At 46.2% G+C, this 12,039-nt stretch overlaps 1 protein-coding gene across 1 annotated transcript in view; it reads left to right on the plus strand.

Moving 5' to 3' along the window:
* The first annotated feature begins 1,366 nt into the window (after positions 1-1,366).
* Positions 1,367-12,039, plus strand: part of SMAP2 (small ArfGAP2) — a 21,634-nt gene continuing 10,961 nt past the window's right edge. Inside the window, exons 1-2 of the mRNA XM_088178511.1 lie at positions 1,367-1,530; positions 8,994-9,127. Of these exons, the coding sequence (XP_088034637.1) occupies positions 1,428-1,530; positions 8,994-9,127 (237 nt within the window). The 5' untranslated portion in view covers positions 1,367-1,427. The remainder of the gene's footprint in view (positions 1,531-8,993; positions 9,128-12,039) is intronic.

Consider the following 12,039-nt stretch of genomic DNA (forward strand, 5'->3'; position numbering starts at 1 on the left):
CAGCCGCCCCCCATTCCCAGGGAACACGGGATGATTCATCCCGGCCGTTTCCTCCTCCTCCTCCTCCTCCTCCTCCTCCTTTAATAATCTTTTTTAACTCTTTGCTATCATAACGCGAGACGGGCTCCCATCTCGGGTTGGGCATTATTCCTTTTATACCTGGCTGGCACCACAAATAACTTTTTATAGGGTGAAGTAAAGTCTTTATCTTTCATGAATTATTTCAGCTCCATCGGTCAGTCTTCTTGAATTATTTCCCGAATTAAAAGAAGCAATTCCATCGAAACCGGGGGAATTTAGGCAAAAAAAAAAAAAAAAAAAAAAAAAAAAAAAAAAAAAAAATTAAAAAAATCCAGGCTGAGAGCATCAGGGAGCGTCTCCTTCAGGATCTCTCCCTCCCGGAGCTGCTGGGACGCTCCTGCTCGTGTCCGCGTGTCCCAGCACTGTCCCTTTCTGGGACACGAGTGTCACTTTTGGGAGGGTTATGTAATTCCGGGTTTCTCAGAGTACTTCAGTGACAGATTTTTGTCTGCTGTCGGTGCCATTGCTCCTTTTATCGCGGATTTTCGGGCACTGCCGGTCCTGAAATTCTCTCCTAAGCACGGCCACCAGCCCCCCGAACTGCCAGGGCGCCCTCCAACCTAAGGGACAGCACCCCAGGGCACCCCAAAATCCCCCCAGAGCACCTCTGTATCCCTGAGTCCCCCCCATCCCTTATCCAGCACCTCCGAACCTCCAAAACCCAGCATCCCTGTACCCCCACCCGGCATTCCAGCAACCCCGGGTCCCCCAAAATCCCCCACCCAGCACCCCAGGATCCCCACTCAGCATTCCTGGACCCCCACCCAGCACTCCAGGGCCCCCCAAAATCCCCCACCCAGCACCTCTGAGCCCTCCAAACTCCCACCCAGCATCCCATAGCTCCCCACACACCTCCCACCCAGCACTCCCAGAACCCCACAGACCTCCAAAATCCCCCACCCAGCACCCCTGGACCCCCAAGATCCTTCCCCCAGCACCTCTGAGCCCCCCAAAACAGCTGGAGCATCCCTCTACCCCCACCCACGGCCCCATAGCCCCCCATAAACCTCCCACCCAGCACTCCCAGGCCCCCCATGCCCTGCCTGTCCCCCTCGATGTCTCCCCCCGCACTGTCCCCTCCGCATCCCCCATTGTCCCCACTCCCCCAATTATCACCACGTGACCCTCTCCATTCATACCCCCGGGGGCCCCGCCCCTCTCTCCTCATTGGCTCCCGCCGGCGCGCCTCAACCAATCACCGCTCAGCATGGCCGAAGAGCGGCGGAGGCGTTGCCGCGAGGGGCCGGCGCTGATTGGCTCCTCCCCCGGCTGTAGCCCCGCCCATACCGGAAGCAGGAAGCGGGCGGGCCGGCCGTGACCCGCGGGCGGGCAGCGCCGGCCGCGCCATGACGGGAAAATCGGTGCGGGACGTGGAGCGCTACCAGGCGGTGCTGGCCGGGCTGCTGGCCGAGGATGAGAACAAGTTCTGCGCCGACTGCCAGGCCAAAGGTAGCGCGGATGGGCGGCGGGGCCTGCTGAGCCCGTCGGTGCCCCCCCCACCGGCCTCGCCGCTCGGTGCTCTCCGGTGTCGCCGCTGTCCCGAGGGTCGGACACCCCCGCTTGGGTCTCGTGGGGTTGGGACTCGCGTTCTGTTTCCGCCAGGGGCCCGGGGGGAGCGCTCCGGTGATGGCGGGGTGGGCAACGGTGCTGTCCCAGCGGTTACGGGGCTTGCGCGGGGGCGGCGGCGGCGGCAGCGCGGGATCCGTGGGGACAGAACGGGGGGGGATTGGGGCAGAGAACGGGGGGAGATTGGGGCAGAGAACGGGGGGAGATTGGGGCAGAGAATGGGGGGGGATTGGGGCAGAGAACGGGGGGGGATTGGGGCAGAGAACGGGGGGGATTTGGGGCAGAGAACGGGGGGGATTTGGGGCAGAGAACGGGGGGGATTGGGGCAGAGAACGGGGGGGGATTGGGGCAGAGAACGGGGGGATTGGGGCAGAGAACGGGGGGATTGGGGCAAGAATGGGAGGGAGATTGGGGCAGAGAACGGGGGGGGATTGGGGCAGAGAACGGGGGGGATTTGGGGCAGAGAACGGGGGGGATTTGGGGCAGAGAACGGGGGGGATTTGGGGCAGAGAACGGGGGGGGATTGGGGCAAAGAACGGGATGGGTTTGGGGCAAGACCGGGGTGTTTGGGGTAGAGAGCAGGGTGAGTTTGGGGTCAAGAACATGGGGTGGTTTTGGTGGAAAGAACCCGGTGGTTTTAGGGGAAGGAGCTTCGTGATTTGGGGGCAGGAATGGAGTGGTTTTGGGGCATAACAGGGTGGTTTTTTGGGGGGGAAGGAACCCGGTGGTTTTCGGGGGGAAAAACCCCCCAGATTTTTGGCTCCCGGTTCCTCTGGAAGCCGAGGGGAGATGGGCAGAGAACGACCCCAAATCTCCCTGTGGGAATCCCGGGAAACACCCCAGGCTGGGTAGGGACCTGGAAAAGCCAGGCACTGGGGAATTTTAGGAATTCCATCCGGGCAGTCCCATTCTGTCACCTGGGGCTGGAATGGGAGCGGCGGGATCTGCCCTGGGTTCTGTAAGGAGCGGGCAGGAGCTGGAACCAACGCAGGAATTCCGGATTTTTATCCTCTGCTCCTTTTCCCACCTGGTTTTTTTTTTGTTGTTGTTGTTTTTTTGGGTTTTTTTTTCCCTGTGAGGATGGTTTGGCTGCCTCATCCCTGGAATTATCCAAGGCCACCCCTGGCGTAGTGGAAGGGGCAGGACGAGCTTTAAGGTCCCTCCCAACCCAAACCATTCCATGTTTTTCTGATTCCAAGGCGTGTTGTGACCCTGATCTATCTGAGAGAGGAAATGTTTGAATTCCAGAGGATCAAACAAAGGATTCAAGTTGTTCCTCGTCCCCAGGTGCTGCTCTGCGGTTGCTGCTTTGTTTTTCCTGCAGCAGAAGAGTTAAAATTTGCCCCAAAATCCCGTTTTAATGAGCTGCTGTAATCACTCGGAGATCTGGACTTGAGCCTTGTTGCCCAAGAGCTGCTGGAAGCGAACTTGGGAGAGGGATTGGCCAAATCCATCTGCAAACAAAGGATTTGGTCACCTCAGTGTGACCTCAAAAACTGCAGAGCCCCCCTTCGGCAACGTTAAAAATCCCATAATTGCGATTTCTTTTCACCTTAAAAACCCCTAAACCGCGATAACCTCATCGTTCTCACCTGCCTGGAGCACACCTGGCTTTGGGATGGAAGGTGCTGTTGGAGGTTTGGATGTTCCCCTCCCTGCCGATCCTTTATCTCTTGGCACTTTTCCTGCCAGCCCCGAGGGCAGAAAAAAAAAAACCAAAAAAAAAAACCAAAAAAAAAAAAAAAAAAAAACAAAAAACAAACTCCTTTATCTCTGCTCCCCAGGCCTGAGACAGCAAATTTCACCAAAATGAGAATAAATTCAACCCCACACCTCTGGGTCATGGGGTGGTGCAGCCTCGTCCTGGTCACAGCACGCCCTGGAAGTGCAGAATTCCAGCTCATTAATTATTTTAATTATAATTAGAATTATAATTCAGTTCTGCTGTGGAATTCCAAAGCTGGGAACAGTGGATTGCAACCAGTCCTGGAGAGCAGCCGGGGTTATCTGATCCACTAATTAACCCCTGCACTAATGAGGTTCCTGGAAGGGGGAAATCTCCTCCTGCAGGGCACGTGGTGCCAGGGCAGCTGTCACTGCCCAGAAATCCAGGGAATTGCTGCAGTTTTGGGAAAAATTTGATATTTTTGGTGAATGGAACTGTCTGTGCTTGGATTTTCCAAGGAATTTCCTGCAGTTTTGGGGAAATTTTGGGATTTTCCAAGGAATTGCTGCAGTTTGGGGGCAATTTTGATATTTTTGGTGAATGGAGCTGTCTGTGCTTGGATTTCCAAAGAATTGCTGCAATTTTGGGATTTTCCAAGGAATTGCTGCAGTTTGGGGGAAATTTTGGGATTTTTGGTGAATGGAACTGTCTGTGCCTGGATTTCCAGGGAATTGCTGCAGTTTTGGGGCAGTTTTGATATTTTTGGTGAATGGAACTGTCTGTGCTTGGATTTCCAAGGAATTGCTGCAGTTTTGGGGCAATTTTGATATTTTTGGTGAATGGACCTGTCTGTGCCCAGAATTCCAGGGAATTGCTGCAGTTTTGGGGAAATTTTGATATTTTTGATGAATGTGGTACAATGGGAGCTGTCACTGCTTGGAGCTCCAGGGATTTCCTGCAGTTTTGGGGCAGTTTTGGGATTTTCCAAGGAATTGCTGCAGTTTTGGGGCAGTTTTGATATTTTTAGTGAATGGAGCTGTCTCTGCCTGGTGTTTCAAAGAATTTCCTGCAGTTTTGGAGCAATTTTGGTATTTTTGATCAATGTGATGCCATGGGAGCTCTCACTGCCTGAAGCTCCAGGGAATTGCTGCAGCTTTGAGGCAATTTTGATATTTTTGGTGAATGGAACTGTCACTGTCCAGAACTCCAAGGATTTGCTGCAGTTTTGGGATAATTTTGATATTTTTTTGCTGAATTTTGGGGCTCCTCCTGGAATAACTACAACATTCCACTCTGCCAATGGGATGGAGCTCCCTGGTGGCTCCCAGCACTTTTCCAGGGATGTCTGGAAGCAAAACTGCTTTTCTCTGCAGGGATTGGAACATCCCAGGCCAGGCTGGAACAACCTTGGGCTAGCAGGAATTGCTCCTTGCCCATGGCAGAAGTGGAATTAATTAAATTGAGCTTTAAGGCCCTCCCAGCCCGAGCTGTTGTGAAATTCTGTGAAATCTCGGGGTGGTTTTTTTTGGTTTTTTTTTGTTTTGTTTTTTTTCTGCAGCAGCTGCAAACCCTGCTCAGAGCTGGTGTTTTGCAGGAAATTGGGTGAAATCTCTTTGCTGCTCCTCCTTCCTCTTTTTTTTTTGTTGTCAACCTCGAGTTTGGGGGAAGTGAGAGAGCTTGAGGGCAGGGTGGGCAGTGCTGAGCTCAAAATCCTCTCCCTGGTGGGAATCACCTGGAAAAACACCTGGGAAAGGCAGAATTTTTGGGGCAGGTGGGATTTTTGTTCCTGGTGCCATTTTTTGGGATGAATCTGACCTGGGAAAAGCAGAATTTACTGGGCAGGTGGGATTTTTGTTGGGAAAGGCAGAATTTTTTTGGTGGGTGAGATTTTTGGGATGAAGCTGACCTGGGACAGGCAGAATTTTTTGGGTGGGTGGGATTTTTTTTCCTGGTGCCATTTTTGGGATGAATCTGACCTGAGAAAGGCAAAATTTACTGGGCAGGTGGGATTTTTGTTCCTGGTGCCATTTTTGGGATGAATCTGACTTGGGAAGGGCTGAATTTTTTGGGCAGGTGAGATTTTTTTTCCTGGTGCCATTTTTGGGGTCAAGCTACCCTGGGAAAGGCAAAATTTTCTGGGCAAATGGGATTTTTGGGGTGAATCTGACCTGGGAAAAGCAGAATTTTTTGGGTGGGTGGGATTTTTGGGGTGAAACTGAACTGGGAAAGGCAGAATTTTCCTGGGCAGGTGGGATTTTTGTTGGGAAAGGCAGAATTTTTGGGGTAGGTGGGATTTTTGGGGTGAATCTGACCTGGGAAAAGCAGAATTTTTGGGGCAGGTGGGATTTTTGTTCCTGGTGCCATTTTTTTGGGGGGGTGAAATCCCCGAATTCCCCAGCAGGATTTGGGAAAATTCCCTCGGAGTGGATCCACTGCTGCTGCCATGCACTCCCCAGTTAATTAATTATGTTTGGGGTTTTTTTTGTTGTTTTTGGTTTTTTTTTTTTTTTTTTTTTGCTTTGCCCCCAAATTTTTCCCCTGTCCCCTCCCCTTGGTGACGTGGCAGGGGGAGATTCCAGCCCTGGTTTTTGGTTTATTTGGCTTTTCCATCCATCCCTTTTATTTTGTGAGATCCAGGCCTAAATAAATCCCAGGGATTGGGTGGGAGGAGTGGCTGCTGAAGGTGGGGGGGGGGAAAAAAAAATAAAAAAAAATCCAGGTTTAATTCTTCATCAAAAAAAAAAAAAAAAAATTAAATGTGTAAGACTGGAGACCCCCAGAAATAGGGGATGGGGAGGGGGGAAAAGGTTGGGGTTGGATTGGGTGATGTGGGGAGGAATTTGGGAATTATTTTCTGGGGGAGCTGCTTTAATCCAGCCTAATTCCTGTAAATCCAAAGCAAAAAAAAAATTTAAAAATGTGTAAAATTGGGTGTATCCCTGTCCAGAAGGGGTTAAATATGGGATGGGAAAGGGAGTGGATTGGGTGGTGTGGATTTCTAATGGAATTTGGGAATTATTTTATAAATCCAGCCTAATTCCTGTAAATCCAAACCAAATATTCCCTGAAAAACCTGCATGACTCAACTCCTCCTCCTCCTCCTGCAGCCTCTTTTATTCTGCTTTTCTGAGCTGGAAAAAAAATCAGGATTTATTTTATTCTGCTTTTGTGATCTGAAAAAAAAACAGAATTTATTTTATTCTGGTTTTCTGAGCTGGAAAAAAAATCAGGATTTATTTTATTCTGCTTTTCTGATCTTAAAAAAAATCAGGATTTCTTTTATTCTGCTTTTCTGAGCTGGAAAAAAAAATCAGAATTTCTTTTATTCTGTTTTTCTGAGCTGGAAAAAAAATCAGGATTTATTTTATTCTGCTTTCCTGATGTGAAAAAAAAATCAGGATTTCTTTTATTCTGCTTTTCTGAGCTGGAAAAAAATCAGAATTTTTTTTATTCTGCTTTCCTGAGCTGGAAAAAAAATCAGAATTTTTTTTTTATTCTGCTTTTCTGTGCACAAAAAGGGAGTGGAAATGCTCCAAAATTCACTTTATCCCTCTGGGATCTTCACCCACAGCTCCATCCACCCTGAGCCTCCCCATCAAAAAAAAAAGGGGAAAAATTAAAAAAAAAAAAAAAATCATCAGGGTTCCCAAGAGGGATTTAATTTGGAATTAATTGGAGGAGGATCCTTTTTAAGCAGAGCTCTGAGTCACAATTGGATGCCAGAAATAGAAATAATCCTCGGAGCACCTGGGATTTGTGTGCTGACCCAGCTGGGGAGTGGAGGTGGGAAAAGAGAATTCCTCCTCAAAAAAAAAAAAAAAAATCAATAAAATTTTTTTAAAAAATTTAAAAAATAAAAATAAATTTTTCCACGTGATTCCCAGCTGGAGTAAGAAGTGAGTTCCTATAGAAACTGCTGGCACTTATGTAAGGGAAGGGCAATGCAGTGCAAAATGCCCCAAAATACAAATATGGGACTTGGAAAATAAAATAAAATAAAATTAAAAAAAAAAAAAAAAAAAAAAATCAGAAAGAGCTCAGGGCCCCTCCAGGTTCATCCCCTGGCCCAGCAAATCCAGGATTAAACCAGAAATTCATTTATTTCTGGTTTTGGTGGATCTCCATTTTTTGATTTCTCTCCATTTTTTGATTTCTCTCCCTTTTCTGGTTTATCTCTATTTTTTTTATTATCTCAATTTTTTGATTTCTCTCCATTTTTTTGGTTGATTTTTTTGGTTTCTCTCCATTTTTTGGATTATCTCTATTTTTGCTTTCTCTCCAATTTTTGCTTTCTCTCTATTTTTTTTGCTTTCTCTCCATTTTTGGTCTATCTTATATAATTTATAATTTTTATAAATAATGAGTTAGTAAATGGGAATAATGATTTAGAAATCACAAATGTGTGGGGTTTTGGAGTGAATTCCCATCCAATCTTTGGGATTTGAGGTGAATTCCCATCTAATCTTGAATTCCCATCCAATCTTTGGGATTGAGGTGAATTCCCATCCAATCTTTGGGATTGAAGTGAATTCCCATCCAATCTTTGGGATTTCAGGTGAATTCCCATCCAATCTTTGGGATTTGAGGTGAATTCCCATCCAATCTTGAATTCCCATCCAATCTTTGGGATTTGAGATGAATTCCCATCCAATCTTTGGGATTGAGGTGAATTCTTTGGGATTTGAGGTGAATTCCCATCCAATCTTTGGGATTTGAGTGAATTCCCATCCAATCTTTGGGATTTGGAGTGAATTCCCATCCAATCTTTAGGATTTGAGGTGAATTCCCATCCAATCTTGAATTCCCATCCAATCTTTGGGATTTGAGATGAATTCCCATCCAATCTTTGGGATTGAGGTGAATTCCCATCCAATCTTGAATTCCCATCCAATCTTTGGGATTTGAGGTGAATTCCCGTCCAATCTTTGGGATTTGAGGTGAATTCCCATCCAATCTTGAATTCCCATCCAATCTTTGGGATTTGAGTGAATTCCCATCCAATCTTTGGGATTGAGGTGAATTCCCATCCAATCTTTGGGATTTCAGGTGAATTCCCATCCAATCTTGAGGATTTGAAGTGAATTCCCATCCAATCTTTGGGATTTGAGGTGAATTCCCATCCAATCTTGAATTCCCATCCAATCTTTGGGATTGAGGTGAATTCCCATCCAATCTTTGGGATTTGAGGTGAATTCTTTGGGATTGAAGTGAATTCCCATCCAATCTTTGGGATTTGAGTGAATTCCCATCCAATCTTTGGGATTGGGATTCAATCCCAAAGAATTCACCTCAATCCCAAAGATTGGACGGGAATTCACCTCAATCCCAAAGATTGCATGGGAATTCACCTCAAATCCCAAAGATTGGACGGGAATTCACCTCAATCCCAAAGATTGCATGGGAATTCACCTCAAATCCCAAAGATTGGACGGGAATTCACCTCCATCCCAAAAAATTCACCTCAAATCCCACAAAGATTTAACGAGAATTCCCTCCCAAACCCCAATCCTTTGTGGATTTAAATCACTTTTCCCCCCCCCCCCCCATCAACTCATCCCAACCCGGAACCTTTTTTTTTTTTTTTTTTTTTTTTCCCAATTCCAACTCCTCTCATTTTTTCCCCCCCCCGACTCACCCCGTTAATGAGCCGTAATTAGCGCTAATTAAACCTTTCCCTCAGGGCCCCGCTGGGCCGCCTGGAACTTGGGCGTGTTCGTTTGCATTCGCTGCGCCGGCATCCACCGGAACCTGGGCGTGCACATCTCCCGCGTCAAATCCGTCACCCTGGACCAGTGGACGCACGAGCAGATCCAGGTGGGGTTTTTGGGGTTTTTTTGGGGTTTTTTTTATTTTTTAGGGGTTTTTTGGGGTTTTTTGGGGGGTTTTTTTTGAAATTTTTTAGGGGTTTTGGGGGGTTTTTTGGCGGTTTTTTTTATTTTTTGGGGGTTTTTTGGGGGGTTTGGGGAATTTTCAGGGTTTTTTTGGGGGGTTTTGGGGATTTTTAGGGTTTTTAGGGGTTTTTTGGGTTTTTTGGGGGGGTTTTTTGGTATTTTTAGGGGTATTTTGGGGGGTTTTTTTGGGATTTTTAGGGGTTTTTTGGGTTTTTTGGGGGGTTTTTTGGGGGTTTTGGGGTTTTTTTTGGGGGGGGGTTGGGATTTTTTGGGGGGGTTTTTTAGGGGGGTTTTGGGGTTTTTAGGGTTTTTTTTATTTTTGGGGGGTTTTTTGGGGATTTTTAGGGGTTTTTTGGGGGTTTTTTGGGGGATTTTTAGGGTTTTTAGGGGTTTTTGGGGGTTTTTTGGGGGGGATTTTTAGGGTTTTTTTGATTTTTTAGGGGTTTTTGGGGGGGGATTTTTAGGGGTTTTTTTTTTATTTTTTGGGGGGTTTTTTGGGGGTTTTTTGGGGGATTTTTAGGGTTTTTTTGGGGTTTTTGGGGGGATTTTTGGGATTTTTAGGGGTTTTTTGGGGTTTTTTGGGGGGTTTTTTAGGAGTTTTTTGGGGGTTTTTTTTTGATTTTTTAGGGTTTTTTGGGGGGATTTTTAGGGGGTTTTTGGGGGTTTTTTGGGGGGATTTTTAGGGTTTTTTGGATTTTTTGGGGGGTTTTTTGGGGGGTTTTTTGGGGATTTTTTGGGGGATTTTTAGGGTTTTTGGGGGGAATTTTTGGGGTTTTTTGGGGTTTTTGGGGGTTTTTTGGGGGATTTTTAGGAGTTTTTGGGGGGTTTTTTTTTATTTTTTAGGGGTTTTTTGGGGGGTTTTGGGGGATTTTTAGGGGGTTTTTTATTTTTTGGGGGTTTTTTGGGGGATTTTTAGGGGTTTTTTGGGGATTTTTGGGGGTTTTTTGGGTTTTTTAGGGGTTTTTTGGGTTTTTTGGGGGGGAATTTTAGGGGTTTTTTTGATTTTTTAGGGGTTTTTTTGGGGGGGGTTGGGGGGTTTTTTGGGGTTTTTTGGGGGGTTTTTTGGGTTTTTTAGGGTTTTTTTTGATTTTTTGGGGTTTTTTTTGGGATTTTTGGGGTTTTTTGGGTTTTTTGGGGGGTTTTTTGGGTTTTTTAGGGGTTTTTTGGGGTTTTTGGGGGGGTTTTGGGGTTTTTTAGGGTTTTTTGGGGTTTTTTGGATTTTTTAAGGGTTTTTGGGGGGTTTTTTAGGGGTTTTTTAGGGGTTTTTTGGGGTTTTTTGGGGGGTTTTGGGGTTTTGGGGTTTTTTAGGGTTTTTTGGGGTTTTTGGGGGGTTTTTTAGGGTTTTTTGGATTTTTGGGGGGTTTTTTAGGGGGGTTTTGGGTATTTTTTGGGGTTTTTGGGGTTTTTTGGGGGATTTTTGGGGTTTTTGGGGGGATTTTTAGGGTTTTTTTTTATTTTTTGGGGGTTTTTTGGGGGATTTTTGGGGGGTTTTGGGGTTTTTGGGGGTTTTTGGGGGGTTTTTTAGGAGTTTTTTGGGGGGTTTTTTTGAATTTTTTAGGGGTTTTTTGGGGGGTTTGGGGGGATTTGTAGGGTTTTTTTGGGTTTTTTAGGGGTTTTTTGGGGGGTTTTTTGGGGTTTTTGGGGTTTTTTTGGGGGGGGTTGGGATTTTTTGGGGGGTTTTTGGGGGTTTTTTGGGTTTTTTTTCATTTTGGGGTTTTTTTGGGGGGGATTTTTAGGGTTTTTTGGATTTTTGAGGGGGTTTTTGGGGGTTTTTTGGGGGGTTTTTGGGGGTTTTTTTTGGGGGGGGTTAGGGTTTTTTGGGGGGTTTTTGGGTTTTTTAGGGGTTTTTAGGGTTTTTTGGGGGGTTTTTGGGGGATTTTTAGGGGGTTTTTTGGGGGTTTTTTGGGGATTTTTAGGGTCCTTGGGGGGTTTTTGGTGAGTTTTTGGGGGAGTTTTTTGGGTTTTTTAGGGGTTTGGGGGTTTTTTGGGGGGTTTTTTGGTTTTTTTTTATTTTTAGGGGTTTTTTGGGGTTTTTTTTTTGTTTTTTGGGGGGATTTTTAGGGTTTTTGGGGGGGGTTGGGGTTTTTTGGGGGTTTTTTGGGGGATTTTTAGGGGGTTTTAGGGGTTTTTTGGGGGTTTTTTTGGGATTTTTAGGGTTTTTGGGGGTTTTTGGGGGGATTTTTAGGGTTTTGGGGGGTTGTTTTTTTGGGGGTTTTTTTGGGATTTTTAGGGTTTTTTTGGGGGGGGTTCGGTTTTTTTGGTTTTTTTTTATTTTTTAGGGGTTTTGGGGGGGTTTTTTGGGGGGGTTTTGGATTTTTTAGGGGTTTTTTGGGGGTTTTTGGGGGGCTTTTTGGGGTATTTTTAGGGGGTTTTGGGGGGGGTTTTTTGGGGTTTTTTGGGGGGATTTTTAGGGTTTTTTGGGGGGGTTGGGGATTTTTTGGGGGGTTTTTGGGGGTTTTGAGGGGGGTTTGGGTTGGTTTTTTTTGGGTTTTGGGGGTTTTTTAGGAGTTTTTTGGGGAGTTTTGGGGTTGGGGTTTTTTTGGTTTTTGGGGTGTTTTGGGGGGTTTTTGGGTTGGTTTTTTTGGGGTTTTTGGGGGTTTTTTTGGGATTTTTAGGGTTTTTTGGGGGGGTTTTGGGGGGTTTTTGGGTTGTTTTTTTGTTTTGGGGTTTTTTTTAGGAGTTTTTTGGGGGTTTGGGGTTTTTTTTTTTTTGGTTTTTAGGGGGTTTTGTGGGGGTTTTTTTGGGTTTTTTGGGGGAGTTTTGGATTTTCTTGGGGTTTTTGGGGGTTCGGGGTTGGTTTTTTTTAGGTTTTTTGGGGGAGTTTTTGGGTATTTT

Source organism: Sturnus vulgaris, chromosome 24 (genome assembly GCF_052056855.1).
Source record: "Sturnus vulgaris isolate bStuVul1 chromosome 24, bStuVul1.hap1, whole genome shotgun sequence".
NCBI lineage: Eukaryota > Metazoa > Chordata > Aves > Passeriformes > Sturnidae > Sturnus > Sturnus vulgaris.